Genomic DNA, 19,783 nt, shown 5'->3' with positions numbered 1-19,783 from the left:
GATGAGATGGGATAGAAAGGATGGAGCTATGGAGGAAATGCAACTCAAGGGGAGAGAGAGAAGGCATGGGCAGTAGGATAATGGAAACATGTTTGCTCCCAACCGAGAGGAACAGAATGGAAAGGTTGACCCGGCACTTTCCAGTTAAGCTATGGGAGATTTTCATTCAGTTTTCAATCAGAGTTTAATCAGACATTATGATTAGGCAGGGGGCGCTTGGGTCAGGGTAATTTCTCTGGTGGTGATTTACATAGCCTGGGTTATGGTGTTTAATCCCCCCCCCCCCACCAACCTTCTTATGATTTTCTATTACCTCAGTCAGGATAGATGTTCATTGTGCTCAATAAATATCATTTAAATTGTAGGTATTTCTTGACACCTATCTTAACATAAAGATATCATGTTAGATGTTGCACTCGTGAGGATGGTTTATTTTCGGCCCATGTGCTACTTTATCTAAAATACACACATTATAGTTCAGTTCATGAGCCCATATTTTATTTTCTAACTTGGGGGCCATGTCCACAGAAAGCTCTTTTTTGTTTGTGTGTGTGAAACAGAGCTTCGGATATATACTCTATCATGTCCAGAACGCTACACATGCACTGAGCGAGACACCTCTGTTCAGGCAACCTTCTGCACAGGAAAGTGACATCGATGAGTGCTGCTCCTCTCCCAGAAGTTGAACCATTTTCAGCTTGAGGCACCCAGGGCGCTTCGCCCAAAAAACGCTGGACGTCGAGAGTGCTGAAACGCTATGCTCGTCCGCTAGGAAGAGGACGCGCCAGTGTGTCTTTACCATAGAAATGCATGGCAGAATACATAGCCTATCCTTTATTTAACCAGTAAAAACATTGAGACTCTTTTGCAATAATGAACTGGCCAAGAGGCAAATAAGTAACACATTTACACAAAGAGCAAACATATGACTGAGCCAAGAAAATCAGCAGCAGCTCAAAAAAGCACTGTGTGTGGACATGGCCCCTTAGGGGCACTAGACAACATTCAGCTAGGAACCTCTGTTACATAAGGTTCTTTATATCCCCAAACAAACCAATAATTCAGGATTCTTTTGCGTTCCCGTCAACATTATAATTATAATATTATTTCACAATTGCATGTAATTCTTTAGGGGGGGGGACTTTTATTTTAACATTTAACATTTCACTGTACAGTTTCATTAAAGACCCATATTATTAGGGGTGTCATAATATATCGTCCTTATGTACTTATATACCCATAAATATTTATATATATCCTTCCATAATATGCACATTTAACACAACAAAACTAAATATACATGACTTATATTAAATAATAGTTCCATTTGAATTCCTAATATTTTAATGTACCATTACCAGCGTTGTGAGCTTTTAGATCGGCTATTGTTGGTTAAGGGATTTTGTATTGAGGGATAAAAAGCAGTGGGCCTAGTATAGACCCCCGGGGGGCCCCAGGTCAACTAAGTATAAAGGGTTTAAGTGGTTAAACCCTTCAGAGAGCAGAGCCCTGTTGACTTTATTCCTTATCAATAATGGATAATGTTTTCCCCAGCGGAGACGGTAACTGGTGAGACAAGGGCCTGCACAGTAAAATCACGCTGTAATTGTGTTATTTTACCCATTTGTAAGTAACTCCTAGAATGTACAAATGCAACCAAATGCACAACACAAGTCCATTTGGTTACTGTACATTTTTGCACACGCTCGGAGTGAGGATTTTTAGTGTGGGGCCTTTGGCTCTGGGTGCGTCTAGTTGGACGGAGAGGATGTAGAGCAGCTGGCGGGGCACATGGCATTTTAACGTCCTGCTGGGAGAGAGGATAGGACGACTGGAGTGAAGGATACGCCATGGAGAGACGAATGACCAGGATATATGTAGGACTGTCACGATTATGAAATTTCGTATGGCGATTAATTGTCACGCAAATAATTGCGATGAGCGATTTAATTGTGTGTTTTTGTCGTTGAACACTGGAACGTATGAATAAAAATTCCATTGCTTTTGCACAGGACAGATAACCTAAATATACAAAGAAATGACTGACATATTCAATAACTTTATACTTTAAAAAAAACATGAATAGTGGAAATAGCCGATCTACAAGCTCACATCGCGATGCGTTGTGAGCTTGTAGATCTGCTATTTCCACTATTTTTGGAAATTATTGAAAATATATGATGTATGACGATTATGTAATAATTGTGACAGGCCTAGATATACTGTATGAGAGAGAGAGAGAGAACTAGGTGCGTTTATGCGGCTCTGTAGTTCTCTGACTGATAGTGTTTACATGTTTGAGTCGTGCTTGCATACAATGTGCTAAGCATCACAAGTCCCGTTTGTGTGCGTGTGCGTGCGCATGCTTGTGGGATTGCAACCATGCATTTTCACCTGCCGGCTCTATTTTTATCTGATCTGTATATCTGCATCTATTCAGCATGTGTGCACGTAGCGGAGATGTTTTGCTCCAGTGAGTCTATTAAGAATTAATGTAGTCCAGACTTCCAAGGCTGTGTTGTGTTGGGTGGGGGAGTCGTTGGGGGCTGCTGGGTGGGCCCACTGCCTCTTCCCATGTGCCCAGATGGTGACTACACCACAGAACAGGTGCTGGTACTGGTTGGCTCCTTCACTGTTACGTTGCTCTAATCCCACATGCAGAGTTTACTACAGTAGGTCACGAACAGAGGAGATTAGGCCACCGCATAATGTATATTTTGTACAGTATATTGATACAACTGATCATCAGTGAAATTAGTGCACATAATTAGTGTGCTTTCTTTCCCGTTATTACTTATCATTATCAAACGCAGTCGAGGCATATCTTGATGGATCAGTATTGGATATTGTACATAATTGTCTGATCCAATTAATTTGTATTAATTTAGGCATTTAGCAGACGCTCTTAATCCAGAGTGATTTGCTCTAAGCAAGGTAAACACGAGGTAATACATCAAATGCATAGACATTGTAGGATCTAGGATCATAGGTAAACCAATAACCTATCATCAGTCTAAAGCGGTATGATATAAAATAATCTGTACATTGAAACTATACACACTATAGGATGCCAGGTCTACAAATGAACCTGGAATCTGTCTACATAACATACTATCTAAATGACATTTTAGCCAGCAAGGTCATCAAGGCTATAGGGCAAGTGCTACGTACTAAGGTGGAGTCTGAAGAAGTGAGTCTTCAGATTACGGCAGAAGATTGGGAGTGAGTGCAATGGGGAGTTCGTTCCACAGTTTGGGAGCCAGAAGGGAGAAGAGTCTGGGACGTGTAGGCCGTTGTCCTGGGATGTTTTAGGGAAGGTTCTGACAGCTTCCATGTGTTAGCTGATCTGAGTGAGCGGGGGAGGGGTTGTAGGGTTTGATCAGGCTGTGAATTGGTTACTTTGTTCGACTTCACTTTGTTTGACGTCTGGGCGAGGAAGGGTCTGATCCTTCGAATGTTATAGAGTGTAAACCTACGGGATTGTAGAGACCGCTGAAATGTGTGCCTTGAATGAGAGCTGACTGTCCAGGACACCCAAGGTTCTGATGGAAATAGTTAGATCCTGCGTGGGGCAGGACTTATACCTGGGAAGAAGAGAAGCTCGCTCTTGTTCTGGTTAAGCTTGAGGTGGTGAGAAGAACTCACATCCACTGTGACATGCAGCAATGCGCTCTTCCACCTGAGTGGCAGAGGGGGTGGTGGTGGTGGTGGGGTGGGGGGTAGAAATATCCTCTCCACTCTACTCCATTTACAGTACATAAATGTTCATGAAAATGGATGCGACATAAACAAGCATTTTCCACTTATAGGGTGGAAATGGATGGTTTGATAGCAGGCAAGTCACAAACAAATTTGCAGACTGGAAGGCCTTTAAATTGGTCTGACAGCCCACGGTATATACCGTATTGCAGTGTCTCTTGCAGACACCGCATTACTGCAACTTTAAAGTAAGTTTGATGAATACCTAATTAGACTGCTTGGGAAATGTGACTGTAATTACTTTCACAACTGAGGACGGGAGTTCAGATGTTTGCCCATTATCATGCTCAGCTTGAGAGCACACTGGATCAACTCGAGTTTTAATTTACAAAGGTGCTGTATAGACTCAATCCTGAAGCCCATAGCTTAATGATTGACAGGCAAAGGTGTAGGAAGTATTATTTTGTTATATATTTTGTCATTAAAAACAGTATATTTGTGTGTGTGTGTGTGTGTGTGTGTGTGTGTGTGTGTGTGTGTGTGTGTGTGTGTGTGTGTGTGTGTGTGTGTGTGTGTGTGTGTGTGTGTGTGTGTGTGTGTGTGTGTGTGTGTGTGTGTGTGTGTGTGTGTGTGTGTGTGTGTGTGTGTGTGTGTGTGTGTGTGTGTACACATATAGACACTTTTGAAGATTAAAAGATAGTCTGTGGCTGAAGTGAGTTGTATGCAGCTGTTTAATTGTAAAACAAACAAATAAATAAAGACACAGAAATCTATTATATATGGGACAAATGTAATTGCAATTTCCTTCGATGAAATGTTTCTAAGATGTAAGACATAATTATGAACCAACCTCAGAACAGTAGACATATTGCATAATGTAATTGTTGCACATTACTTTAATAATGAACAAGGAGCTACAGTATAGTGTGAGAAGGAACAATGCTAAGAGTCTAAATCAGAGGTGTCAAACTCATTTTGATGTCCGGGCAAGATTGGTCAAATGGTGACTTGAGGTGGGCAGGAACCAGTTGCGGACGCACATGCGCGCTCACACGCATTCAGTTATACAGCATTGTTTTTCAATCTGTTGTCTTGTCTTGTCTTATTATTATTATTACCCTTATTATAAACCATTTTAAGTAGAATAATTCAATTTGAAATTAAACAATACCTGGTAATGTGTGTGGGTGGTTAAATAATTACATTTATAGAACAGTGGTGTAAAGTAACTAATTACATTTACTCAAGTACTGTACCTAAAGATTTGAGTTTTACTTTACTAGAGTATTTCCAATTTCCAGAACTTTTACTTCTACTCCACTACATCTCAGTCACTGCTATAACTACAGTATATCACTTTAAAAAAGGTTTTATAAAGATTAGCTACTTTAATTATTTACATTAAAATCAAACAATGCAATTTGTAATGAGCCCATCCATTTGAAATAGAACAATTAAATTCATTACCTGGTAATGTGTGAGGTAATGTGTGTGGTTATGGTAATGTTCTCATGAGAACGGCCAATAACATTTACATTTTTTGTTTCTGTTAGCTAATGTGTGCCCATTGTTCTCAGGTTTCAGCTATAGATCACTGTACACAACATTCTTTTTATGCAGGCATACCTTCAACAATGAAACTCAGACAATGAACTCAGTTTAGTCTTTTTTTATTGAAGAGACTTGTACAATAATAATAAAAAAAAAATCAGAAAATATCAATGAATCAAAAAGAATGACAATGCCTTTTTTGGCGATTTTAGAATAGAAAAAAGTAATCCAACAGTAAAAGCTCAGGTCAAAACAACACTTGTTTTTAGTTGTTGCTTCCAGACACCTGACATCTCTTTGCTTTAACCAACCTGTCAACATCAGGGACCAGGTTCTGAGCAGTATTAACTTTCATAATGTCATTTAGGTGTGCATGTGTCAACACTGCGCGCAGTTTGGATTTGTTGATGTTCATTACAGAGAAAGCCTGCTCACAGAGGTATGTTGTGCCAAACATACAGAGGATCTTTGACGCAAACATTTTAAATGCAGGATAATTCGGTCCCAGATTTTGATAGAATTTCTCCAGAGACACAAAAGCAAATGTATGTTTCAATTTGGCATCACCCTGAATATCAATTAGTTCCATCTGGAGATCCGAACCCAGCTCATGCACAGGATCTGACATAGCATCGGTCTGAAACGGCAAACTAAATACAGCGAATTCTGTCTTTAGCTCAGCAAAGATCTGAAAACGATTCTTAAACTCACTTGCCAGCTGTGAGATTTTATCCATGTACTTGCTGTTATTTCCATTAGCGACATGTACAGACAGCAAAGTGGGGAAAAACGCTAGGTTGTTCTGAGACAGTGTCTTCTCCCACACTCTTAATTTCAATTGAAAGCCATGAATGCTGCGTTCATATTCAGTGACAAGCTTGTTGCGGCCTTGCATGGTAACATTAAGCACGTTTAAATGCTGTGTTATATCCACCAAAAATGCAAGATCTCGAACCCAGTCAGGGTCATCCAACTGTACAACTGGTTTCCCCTTGTCCATCATGAATTGTCTGATTTCTGCACGTAGTTGAAAAAAACGTTTCAGAACGGCTCCTCTGCTCAACCATCGGACCTCCGTGTGGTAGGGTAGACCGTGTCCGATATTCTTATCAGACAAAAGAGTGTCAAACTGCCGATGGTTGAGTGCCCTGGATCTAATAAAATTCACAGTTTTGATGACTATTTCCATGACGTTGTCCATTTTCAGGCTCTTGCTACACAACGCCTCCTGGTGTATAATACAATGGAAATTCCAGAATAGTTGGTCTGGATTCTGAGCGTGCAGTTTTTCTCTTAGTTTCGCGACCACGCCGCCTCGTTTCCCAATCAAGTTTTCTTTTCTTGGACAGCGTAGTAGTCATATTGAATGAATCACAGCAGTGGAGCAGTCAGTGGTGTCTCAGCAGTCAGCAGCAGTTCTCTCTTCTCAGCAGCTTTGATACATTTATACGTTTTTAACACGTATATGATTAATGCTTCTAACTACCTATTACCATTATTATATTTTTTTTATTATTGTGTGTGTGTGTGTGTGTGTGTGTGTGTGTGTGAGACAGACAGACAGACAGACAGACAGACAGAGAGACAGATCGTATACTAGCCATTACTACTCGACTAGCTGAATACTGTTAACGAGCCAATCAGCCAGAACAGTCCACAGCTGGCTGTGGAATGTTGGCTGACTACCGGGCCATTAGAGGTACTTGCTGCAGCCAGTGGGGGAGGCGGGAGAGCTGCTTGGACACTCAGCAAGCCAACGTGCAAACTCCGACTCTATGTCTGTAGAGGTAGTATCAATTCACTATTTGTAAAAGTATTTCGCGGGCCGCACTGGACCTTTCCGCGGGCCGCAAAATGCCCGCGGGCCGCGAGTTTGACACCCCTGGTCTAAATACTACACACTGCAGGCCACGCTGCTTCTTTCACCCAACCGGATCAAAGTGGTCTGAACCGACTGACATTGATCATCCTTGGAGCTCCACAATCTTAGCCTCGCGTGGCCAGACAATATCACTACGTAAATCTGCCCAGGGCTAATTTGTTTTTCTTCTCGCACTGGCAGATTCGTCTGGTTTTCCAGGCTACTACAATCTCACTGGAGGGGGTAAACTCAAAGGACATTTTGGCCTACGGGTGGCGCTAGCGGAAAGGACGTGGGGTCACCATAATCAGTAGGGTTCATCCTCTGCAGAGCAAGATAGTAAACAGTAAATTGCAATATTGCATAATCCAGTCTGTAGGCTGGTATAGCATGTTTAGCCTCTATTGAACGCGACAGTGAAGAGCGCATGAACTGCGGAGAGAGTAGGGGAAAGAAGACATTCAACAAATGGTTCAGACTTCATTCAGCCAGGAATTAAACCTGGGAGTCGCTGATCAGAGCATAACGCCCATACTCTACTGCAGTGCTACTCAACCCACGGCCCACAGGCCGCATGCGTCCCCAACGCAGCATCTCTGCGGCCCGTCACGGTCAACTCCCCCCCCCCCCATTTATTTTTTGGGTGAAGTACAGGATAAAAATATACATATCCGTCCAAATATATGGGTCTCTTCCTTTTTTTTCAAAAACTAAACAGACATACATACACACAAAACAAAACAAAACACGTACAGTGAAAATAATATGTCAAAATGTAAATTTTCAATAACAATGTGTAGTGTGTTACAAAATCAAAAAATCCACAATAGGTCCGACATTTTTAGCTTGCGGACCTTGGACTTTTGGTATTTTGCTGAGTGGCCCCTGAGCCATCTTACGATGAGTAGCCCTGCTGTAATGTATGTGGTATGAGTCTTAACCAATCAGCTATCAGGTTGCGCCAGGTGTGTACTGTAGCTTGTTGAGATATCTTGGAGTAAAGTTGTGGACATATCCATCTTTAAGGTCGGAACACAAGGAGCTGACTTGTCCTGGCTGTTACAGACTGCAGAGTCGGGAGATCAGATCAGGGCTGTTGAAATGTGGTAAAACAAAAAAAGATGATAAAAGTTGCTCCTGCACACACTGCACAGAGTACAGCTGACAATCAGTTGATGGCACTGTTCTGCGCCCTGCGTGAGAGGAAATAAATCTCCTACCATATGGGTGAATATATGAATGCATTACACTGCTGTATAACCTTATGCCCCTCGCAAAAAAGTCCACTGACTCTGTAATGCTTGCAGATCTTTGAGTTGTCAAACACATAGTCCTGCAGTGGGCTGGGTTTTACAAGTGAGTTTAGTTCCTCTGCAACATTGACATCGAACGTGATGTTATTTTGCCGGTTCTTGTGCAGGCATGCGCGTGTACGCACATGCGCCGAAGAAACGGTCTGTGGCATGAGAAGTTTATTAAATGCAACACGCGATCATAAGCATCACATGACCTCTCTCTCTCACACACACACACACATACACACACACGCACACTCACACACACTAGCTCTCTGCCTCCTTTCTCTGTGCGTGCCATCCAAATTATTGGATGACAAATGGCATATAAGAATGGATATATTCTTCTGGTTCTGGGCAAATGCGAGTTAACTGTTCTCCCTTCCCAATGTGTTCCGCCAAATCGGCGGCTGATTCAACATTTGAATCAGGTGATCGACCGACGCAGATGCCTGTCTTATCACCATTGGTGCGAAGCACCGCAAGTTCCACAACCGTTTTTTTTTCATCGCAGGTGCTAATCGGCGGTCAGACGGGCCAGGGCCTTTAGAGTCCCGCCACTAGTGTAATGGAAAAGAGTTGGGTGATCAAGAAATGTTAATGATAAAACAAGAACGATGAAAAACTAAAGTATTGAAGTGATGTTGGAGGGCTGAAAAGAATTGACGGGTGTAGAAAGGGAGCAAACATTATAGAAGTTAGAAAGTCTGCCCTGTAGTGACAGTGAGCATCCTAGCCTCTCTTCTTCTCCCCATGGAATTGCTCAGGACTAAAGCAGCTGGGATTTGTATGGTCTTAACCCTCTAAGACCGGGAACGCATCTGTGTCATTTTAAGATTTCTTTGGGCTATTCAAAAAATAGCAGATATACAAGCTCATAGCGCGGCACTCAGTGCTGCGCTATGAGCTTGTAGATCTGCTATTTTTTTTAAAATGTGTGCAAATCTTTGAATATCTGTTTTTCCGTAGCGAACATTTTTAACTCTGTTACAACTTCTGGGGGGTCCCTGGAACAAAATATTTTTAGATGGGGGGTCCTTGACAAAGTTTGAGAACCGCTGATTATAGCAACATATTTTCTTTTTTTCCCCAAAAACTAGGATTTAAAGACATTTGTAGAATCCCCCCAGAAGCAAAGATTTGAGTTAAAAATGCTTGCTTTAAGAAATATATATATTTTCAAAGATGTGCTAAAATTTTCACGATTATTCAGAAATAGCCAAATAAATCTTAGAATGACACAGATGTGTTCTCGGTCTTAATTGGTTAAGATGAACAGAGAACCCATTTTCCCTCATGGCTACAAGCGCCAGTGTGAATTTGCATGGCTGTTGTACTGCAAAGTGCAAGAAAGATGTGATGAAGCATGAAGGGAAGCAGAGGGACAGAGAGAGCGGGGAGAGAAAGAGAGAGAGACAGTCAGACAGACAAAGGAAGAGTCACACGATGGGAAGTATAAAGGAGCGAGAGAGGGTGACAAGATGAAAGAGAGATCAAATGTGTGTGGAATAAATAATCAAGAAAGGAGTTGGGTTCAACACACAACTATGGTGTTGGTTGTAAGGAAAGGCTTGGGGTGAAATTTGACAGTTTATTGGCGATAATGAAACCAGAGGAAGAAATATTTAATATTGCAGCAATTTAAAAAAATGTTGTTTGTCCAAAACCGTTACCTTTCAGAAAATGGGAAAACAATGCTGTAGTTACAAGCTTTTGTTGCAGTAATACTTTTCACTGGTTAAATATTTATAAACCCCACTTTCAACCTGGCATTCTCTTTTTTTGAGCGTGTCATTTGAGGTGAAAATATTTTAAAACGTTCAAGCTCGTATAAGACTCAACACTTGACATCGCGACACATGAGCTTGTAGATCGGCATTATTTTTTTGCTACTTTTAGTGGCAGTACAAACACAAAAACACAACTGCCCGACAGTGACAATATATTCATTGTACTGGTGTACATTGATACCTTTTTGGATCCCTTGTGTAGTCGTGGCAGTACACGTCATCTTGTGATCTTCATCAGAGTGAGTCACCTCGCTCTAATGTGGTGCAGGGATGATGGAAGGTAACGCATGGTGGAAATGCACTGCCACAGCACAAATTATGTCTTAGGTCTTGCTATTGACGTGCTGTTGCTGAAGTAAGTGTTGAGAGAATTGTAGATAATGATAGTGTTTGTCATTGATCTTCAAGTAGGCATTAGCAGCCTCACCACTGTATCCACTGGCCCAGGAAAATGACGTTTTATTTGGCGAATAATTGCCAAGAATTGACCCTCATAATGAATACAATTAACTGATCTGGTGCCATTAGTAATTCTCATGTATTTCTGGAAGCTTGCAAATATCTCACAATTGACCTGTACCCCAGTGTTTGGTTCATTTGCTGCCTTCTGCCTCTTCACACACAACCTGTGTGAGACATTGTTAGCATGGGGTTCGAACCCTGTGGAGTGTTAACTGGCCCTTGAAGAGTGGAGCCAAATAAAATCATCTTTGTATGGGCCAGTGTAAACACAATACCCCATTCTGAACTGGCAAAGAGGGTAAGTACTGTATATGCTATGAGTATTCTTATTGTTATTATTCATATTCCATCCATTTCGAACATTGCTGGCCCACAATAACCTACCTGACCCGGCGGAGACCTGTGATCCGAGGAGCACTTTTTTCCAGTTGTATATATATTAATTTTTTAAATAGTACGTTTTGCTTGACTGTCATTGTCAGCAGGTAGAAATCTAAAGGTCAGGTATACTGTTAACCCTGCTTTGGGATCATGATAGCATAGCCATCATACACAGCATCTATAGACATTTGTGCTGCGGCTAGTGTATTCTAGGCTGATTTAGCAGAACTCATGATTTATGTGCATCAGAAGAGATTAACGAGTCATTAGCCCATTAGCCTACATTGTGTGCATATCCTCTTGTGACACTGCCCTAGCGAGACTATAGCTTATCTTTTGCAGAAGAGAATAATTATTAGCCGCATTATATTCGAGCCAACTCCATTGGTCACGCCAGTGCAGTTTAAACTTTATCTCTCTTTTACTCTCTCACTCCATATCACTCTCCCTCAAATCTTTCCAGTAACTCTATTTTCTTAAAACCGTGATTTGATCTGCCATTTGGCCTGTGGGTGGTTTTTAAAAACACTTTGCCAAGGCCACACGAAAGAAACACAGCTCGACATTTGATGCAGCCGGAGAGTGAACATGCTGGTGGTGGGAGTGACGGCAGTGAACTACAGGCGGTTTTTTAAAGGCAATATTCGAACTGGGTCCAAGCGAGCAAGTGGACAGTTTTCCAATAGTGCATTTTGGGCCAGCGAACCGTTTATAAATAATGTAGAGCCCTGTCACTCACATCCATGCCTCCTTTACGTTGGCATGGAAGTTATAAGCAATGCATCCACTAGAGGGCAGATCGGAAGCATTTTCGGACGACAAACATGGCAACAGGCAATGAGGTCGTACTAATGTACCTGTTAAGAAAGAGGAACAAGCAGAGGCGGCATTGAGGTGGGCAGAGCTGTTGTGTGGCTAATGGCCTGTGAGGCCATTAACCACATTAACCCTGGTGTCCCTATTTTGGGAAAATTGTCACCAATGGGGTGGATGTCTCGCTTCAACTAGAAGTAGTTCAGGCGATCATGGGGGCTACACTGCCTCCATGATATCCGGCGGTACTGCTCCATTTCCTCTATATCTGTGAGCGGTGTTGCCATGTCCGCTTGTTATAAGCGACTTAAAGGTAGGGTAAGTGATATTTTTGGGTTAAAACAAAAAGTATTTTGTTAAAAGGTTAAAGCACTATATTCTGATAGTAATCATTGCTATATAGTGTTTTTTCAGTAACAGGAGTCTCCCCGTCTCTCCAGCTCTTTAATAAACAGAAAATACATTTTCTGGTAGGTGTCAAAATCTCAGCCAATCAGGAGAAAGTACCCATTTTTAAGCTTAATTTTTATAGTGTTCCAGTTCCAATTTTCCTGCTCATTCCTTAGTGTCATCACTTCCAATTTCACTTGTTTAATCTATATCCTGATTGAGTTCTCTATCCTGATTGGATAAAATTGGAAATGAAACTGAAACTGAAACGAAAATGCATTTTCTGTTTTATAAAGAGCTGGAGAGACATGGAGACTCCTTATATGGACAGGACACTCTATAGTAACGAGCACTATCAGAACATAGACCCATTTCGCAATTATTTGAATAATTGCAAATCACTTAACCTACCTTTAAGGCTTGTTTTTCTGTAAAGTCGCATGTAAATATCGGTAGTTGTGGGTTGCGTTATTTTGGGCTTGTTTAGTGTAGTTGCTTATTTTGGCTTGTTTCCTAATGCTGTTTAAACTAGTGGTTCTTAAACATTTTCATGGCAAGGACCCCAAAAATGTATTATGTATTTGTCCGCGGACCCCCCATCTGAAAATATTTAATATATGATATATGATATGATAATATATTTGTGCCAGGGACACCCCCCACCCACCCCACTCCCCATACAAGATTTTTGTTGTTAAAATGTTTCAAAAATATTCCCAAACTTGCACTTTCCCCATTTTTTTGAAATTTGACAACACTGTTTGTGAGCTTTCAGACAACACTCACAATTACAGACTCTCTCTCTCTCTCTGTCTGTATTCATATCCATATTTAACGTTGAGCATAAATACACCTAGACGTCGTGGTAGTGGTTCTCAAAAGCTGCCATGGAATAGATTAATGAACAAGTTTGACCGTACTGCTAGTCCTCCTGGGCTGGCTTGCGTCTCAGTGTAGGGTGATTTATGGACACCCAGCAGTGCATGAGTTATAATTTGAAAGGGGTTTGTTTTTCCTCATGAAGATGGAATTTTAAATGTTGTGATGAATGACCCCCTGTGGCTTTTATTTATCATACTGCCAACAGTGAGTTAGTTTGTGTGTGTATGAGTGAGTGATTGTGTGTGTGTGTGTGTGTGTGTGTGTGTGTGTGTGTGTGTGCGGACGTGCGTGCGGACGGACGTGCGTGCGTGCGCTCGTGCACACGTGTTCCTCTGTGTGTACAGTGTATGCTGCATGTGTGTGTGTGTGAGTGCGTGTGTGCACGTGCACATGGTGTTAAATGCGAGCAGATGCTTATATAGTATCTTTAAAACTGGTGACGGTGCAATTTCTATCTAATGTTGCCAATAGATCTTCAGGTTGACACACACACACACACACACACACACACACACACACACACACACACACACACACACACACACACACACACACACACACACACACACACACACACACAGATCAGTATGGTGCAGATAGTGCAGGGATACACAAAGGATTTATAGTCTTTATAGGTGGTCTCTCTCTCTCTCTCTCTCATATGTCATGAATGAATTAATAATGAATAAATTAATACATTAATATCCAATATAATTTTATAAATCTCTCTCTCTCTCTCATTGGCTCTATTTACCGTATTCCCACGACTGCCATTTTGCTCTTACATCACACCCAGGGTCACATCGGGGTTCCCCAAAATGGCCGCCGCGTGAGTCAGCCGTGGAAAATCAACAGAATATTACATATCTTCCCTCTCATTCCATATTTTTGCACATGGATTTAAGTGTATAATCCAGTCACAGCCTGTATGTCCAGGGGTCTTTGAAGTGCCTATGATGTTGTCGAATGGAACAAACCATGCCGCGGTGTGATGCGTCTTGGTAAATTTATTTGGAGCAAAGCCAGGACTTGTGAGAGATAGGAGGAGAAGAAAGACAAACAACCCTGTCGCATTAACGTGTGAAAGCCCAAGGCAGTGGAAAGGGACACCACTGCAAAGCTTCTTGGGAGTGGTAGAATGGATCTGTTTGCAGGGCAATACGCATGGAGACAGCTGAGCGTTCGTTTAGACATGGTTACATTTAGGTGGGGTTTTGTGTGTGGTTAAAGTTGGCCTTTAAAGATATGGGTTCGGGGTGTTAGTAACTGAGATAGGGCATCGTTTGGCTCCACTCATCATGCAATGCATGCTGGGTATCATCCTGCTAACTTATTCATTTTAATGCTTACCCTCTCTGAATTTGTCCAGACAGGAATCATCCTAGTTTGTGAACTGTATATTATTCATGTGGAGAGATTAGTTTTTTTTAATGCAAATCCTTAAGCTTTTGATTAAATGTGGTTATAAATGTGAATGCAGTCTGGAATGTGTGTATTTATGTGTTAGAGAGGGAGAGAGAGAGAGAGAGAGAGCGAGACGGAGAGAGACAAGTACACAGTGTGTGTGCATGTGTCCTTCCTTCTGTAAATCTTGACATTTTTGTCATCATCGCCGCCGGGGCGCTGTCATTCCATTTCCTCTCTTTTCGAGAAAAAAAAAAAGTGTTTCTTGCCAGCCAGCTTTGTCCTCTAGTCTATTAGCTCCTTTAACCCATTGATACCTGGAACGCATCTGTGTCACTTTAGATTTCTTTGGCTATTCAAAAATAGCAGATATACAAGCTCATAGCGCGGCACCGAGTGCCGCGCTATGAGCTTGTAGATCTGCTATTTTTGAAAAATCGAGGAAAACATTTTTGGGTTTTTCTTTCAAAAAATTGTTAGGATTTAGAAGACATTTCTAGAATCTTCTCAGGTCTTAATGGGTTAACCTTTGAGGTGTAAATACCAAAGGTGTAGCCATATGTCTTACTCTCACACTTATTCTTTTCACCCTTTCTCTTCCCTCTCCTCCCATCCAGGGTGGCCTTATCGCTCTGTTGCTGCTAATCCTGCTCTTCACCCTGGTCCTGTACACGCGACACCGCTGGTGCAAGCGCCGGCGCGTCCCTCAGAAGAGCGCCAGCACCGAGGCCACCCACGAGATCCACTACATCCCCTCGGTGCTGCTGGGGCCCCAGGGCCGCGACAGCTTCCGGGGGTCTCGGGGCCGGCACGAGCACGGCGGCTCGGTCATCGGCATGCCGATCCGCGAGACCCCCATCCTGGACGACTACGACTGCGACGAGGACGACTCGATGGGACACACGCAGAACTCCACGCCGAACCAGCTCCACCACAACCAGCTGGGAAGCGACGGGAAGGCCAAGGAGGACTTTGGGAGCGGCGTCGTCCACGGGCAGGGACCCCATTTCCACGGAGGGCACGCGGATACCCTGTGCAAGGACGACGGGCTGAAGCACAACTTGGATAAGAGAGGTTGGTTTCGTTGTGGACTCACGAGTCTGCAGTTGATTTAGTTGACTAAAATGTATTTTTTTTATCATCACGACGCCTCGATGGCGTCGTAATGGCTGATTTTACACTTGGTTGCATGCTGAAAATAGCTGATCTACAAGCTCACAACGCGTCACAGCGTGACGCGTTGTGAGCTTGTAGATCTGCTATTTTCAGAGTGCAACAAACACCCGAGCGCAACCAAACATGAAATGATTCTACTGGATCTCTGGTACCTACTTTAAGTCTTTAACCACTTACGCTCTTGTGTCTCTATTCTGGGGCAAACATTCGGTGCAAATAGCCGATCTGTTGCGACGCGTTTTGTGTTTTGTGTAGAGATTTGGTGTAGAGGGACAAAAGTAGGAATGTAGACCACTGGGGGACTGGGGGAAGTTTAGGGTATAAGTGGTTAAACTATGATGGCTTTTAAAGGAGTGCGCGTAGGTTTGTTGGCGCCCATTCTCACCGTTGTTTCCCCACACATAACAGTAGGTGGAGATCTATGATCGTCTGCCAAACATGAGAGTAGTTTAGTTTTTAAAGATGCGATCAGTGGTTTTCTTTAGAAATGAAATGGAGGATGATGTCTGTGTGATGCGCGTGTCTGTGTTTTATCTGTAATGCTGAATAGAAAGCATGTAAATTGTAGGAAATTGGACATTATCTGATCAGATTCTACAGCATAAAACAATATGTGAAATATACAAGATACTGTGAGAGTGAGAGTGCTCCTTTCTGCTTGTCCATCCATGAACATTGATGGTGCCAAGTCCCCAGATGGCACAACCTAGATGTCCACGCTTGGCTTTGGCCTCTATTATTCCCAGCAGTAGAGCCAGAGCTTAGGCTGTGTCATCAACCAGTTGGTTTGTTTGAGTCAATCCATTAATCTGTTCTAGTAATAACAATAACTCTTCATTTTGTGACGCATGTGTGATTAGATTAGGTTAACATGAGTACGATCTTTCAATGCATCCCATCCTCTCCAAAAGAATTATATTTATTGAACTGCACATTGATTGCAAAACTAACAAGGCTGTCTATTTTTTTTTTCACTCTGTTCACAGTGACTCAATTACCTTTATAATTGTCAAATCACAACACAAGGCCATACAACTTCATATAGTAGCCGCGGACCCCCATCTCAAAATATTTTTGTTCCAGGGACCACCCATACAAATGTTCGGTTCGGAAAGATTTGGACACATTTTCAGGATCTTTAAAAGAATTGCAGATCTACAAGCTCATAGCATCGCACTCTGAGCTTGTATATCTGCTATTTTTGAATATTAAAGGAGAACACTGCTGACTTTGATAGCCTGATCTCCTCAGGCAGGCTATTCCGTAATGCATGGGGCCCTTGTGGCAAATTCCCAAACTAGGTTGTCCTTGTTTGACACCGTTTTGTTTGTACAGTGTGTTTGGTCCATTACCGTTCCTGTCTTCTGGCTTCTATATGCATTTACTGTCACATCTGTCTCTCGAGTCGAGGGGTGGATCTATGGCGACTAAGGGTTCCATAGATCCGACCCCCCCCCCCCCCCCCCGCAAAACAACTGGGGACCCCCACCCTGACAAGCACTTGGAATTGTAAGCATTTATTTTTATTCGACTCAGTTCCACAGATAAACATTGTGAAAATAGCTATTTTCACAATGTTTTGAATTGCGTATTATTTGACACTTTTGGCCAATTTGCAAATTAAGCTAATCACCTGGGGACCCACCCAAAATAATTTGGGGACTCCCCTGGGGGGTCCCGCAACCCCCAGTTTGGGAGCCACTGATCTATGGGGGAGGGCCTGGATGAGCCCGGGCCCACCCAGATTGACTGCTTTGCCCCCCACCATAAGATCCATGAAAACATCCCCTGAGGCTTGAATTCCACCGGGTATGCGGTAGCGTCGCTATTCCAGCCACCGTGTGACACTTTGTGACAGGTGCAGCCACTTGTGGAAAGCTGCCAAATACACAAAGGAAAAATAATATAAAAAAATAAATGTCATTTTGACATCATCCACCGACCGCCCGGCCATTATAATATCTAAGCTTAAACAATGCAGGCCTATCCAGATTCTTTTAGACTACATTCTGTATCTGCCACTGGCCGCTCCTCAGAGTATTAACCCGTTCAATCCGGGAACGCATCTGTGTGTCATTTTTAGATTTCTTTGGCTATTCAAAAATAGCAGATCTACAAGCTCATAGCGCGGCACCGAGTGCCGTGCTATGAGCTTGTAGATCTGCTATTTTAGAAAAAAATCTTTGAAAATGTGTGCAAATCTTTGAATATACAGTATATATATATATGTTTTAAAGCGAAAATCTTTAACTCCGATCTTTGCTACATGGGGGTCCCTGGAACAACATATTTTGAGATGGGGGGGGGTCTGTGGCCAAATACATATCTAAAACATGTTTCTAAATCCTAACAGTATGTTGCTATATTAGTGGCGCTCCAACTTTTCCATGTCAAGGACCCCCAAAATGATATGTATTTGGCCGCGGACCCCCATCTCAAAATATGTTGTTCCAGGGACCCCCAGAAGTAAAGATTTGAGTTAAAAATGTTCACTTTAAAAATATATATTCAAAGATTTGCACAAAAAAATCTAGATTTAAAAAGAAAATAGCAGATCTAAAAGCTTGTGGCGCAGCACTTGGTGCCGTCCTATGAGCTTGTATATCTGCTGTTTTTGAATAGCCAAAAGTATAGAATAATGGTTATAGCTAAAATCTTAACATGACACAGATGCGTTCCCGGTCTTAATGGGTTAAATGGGAAGACATTCAGGTGAAAGAGACCATTGATTTGGTCTAGTTGTTAAATCTACAATCCAGGAGTTATTTTATTGAATAAGGATATTTTAACCAATATGTTAAGGACACCTATTAGTTGACAATGTCAATAAAGTCATTTGAAACAGACGGTGCACCGGATAATTAGATACTATACTGTGAATGTGCTGCCATTTTTATTATAGTTTGTGTAGTGTTGAAAGGGCTGCTCTTTGTTGGCAACTCCTGTTATTTGTGTCATGTTCAATTATGCGTGACATTAAATATGTTTGCGATGTAGCCTTTTTGTCACCTAAGTATTAATCATTCTACAAACAAAAACAAAAAATCACAAGTGGAGACAGCATGATAAAGAGTATAGGCTGTTAAACTGATGATTTTCTTTCAAGGAACCCTAATATGCATTAGGCCAGGGGTCTTCAACATGGGGTGCGGGACTCCTTCAGGGTCCTCAGAGTTACTACAGGGGGTCCGCCAAATCTTTGTGTGATAGGATTATATTTTTTACATTAACCACTTAGCACCCCTAACCCTATAGCATCCCTATTCTGAGGAGAACTTTATCCAAAACTAGCAGATCTACAAGCTCACAACACAGATCGGCTATTTTCGGCAAAGACGTTTGGTGTAGAGGGAAGAAAGAGCAGACTAAATACAGGGTGAAAGCAAGGTCAAGTTTACTAAGTGTTGACGGTTCAGGTGGTTAAATGTCTGAAAATCCAACAGGCACTGTTGTCAAACAAGTCTATGAAATCTATGAAAATTTTTAATCTGCAACACAATTTTAGTAGTGGGGGTCCCTGCCTCATCTCTCTCTCAGCTAGGGGGTCCTTGGCCTGAAAAACATTGAAGACCCCTGGCCACGGACCCCCATTTGATATATATTTTTATTGGGACCCCAATCTACACTGTATAATCCTCAGTTTTAATTTAATCTTTGCACGGCTGTATGTATTTGGGTCGGCCGGTATTCCAGTAATAACAGCAACATCCTGAGTGTTCATTTACTGTAACTCTTAGGATTTTGCTGTGTAGCACGATAAGAAAATCCTAACGGTATCCATTTTCATTACCAAATAGAATATTTAATATTACAGAATGCAATTTGGGTTCAGGGGACACCTGTCACAATGCAAAGCTTCCGCATAATAATGTCGCATTAGTAACAGACTCACTCTTGTCTGTCTGTTTTCATCAAATGCTCTCGCATCCGCAGGCAGTGTTGCCAGATCTGCTTACTATAATTTTCCCCCAAGATTTTATTTGAAAATAGCAGATCTACAAGCTCACAACGCGTCGCATCGCGACGCGTTGTGAGCTCGTAGATCGGCTATTTTCAAATAGCTGATGCATATGTTTAAA

The 19,783-nt window shown here is 42.1% G+C and overlaps 1 protein-coding gene across 1 annotated transcript in view; it reads left to right on the top strand.

The window, feature by feature from the left end:
- The window catches only part of astn2 (astrotactin 2), a gene marked incomplete at both ends in the record, with an annotated part of 625,858 nt that overhangs the window by 150,424 nt on the left and 455,651 nt on the right, over window positions 1–19,783 (top strand). The window contains one exon of the mRNA XM_080420257.1: window positions 15,146–15,602. Within this exon, the coding sequence (XP_080276383.1) occupies window positions 15,146–15,602 (457 nt within the window). The remainder of the gene's footprint in view (window positions 1–15,145; window positions 15,603–19,783) is intronic.

The sequence above is a fragment of the Gymnoscopelus braueri genome (genome assembly GCF_963280865.1).
Source record: "Gymnoscopelus braueri genome assembly, chromosome: 22".
Classification (NCBI taxonomy): Eukaryota; Metazoa; Chordata; class Actinopteri; order Myctophiformes; family Myctophidae; genus Gymnoscopelus; species Gymnoscopelus braueri.
This window is presented reverse-complemented; position numbering and strand designations above follow the sequence as displayed.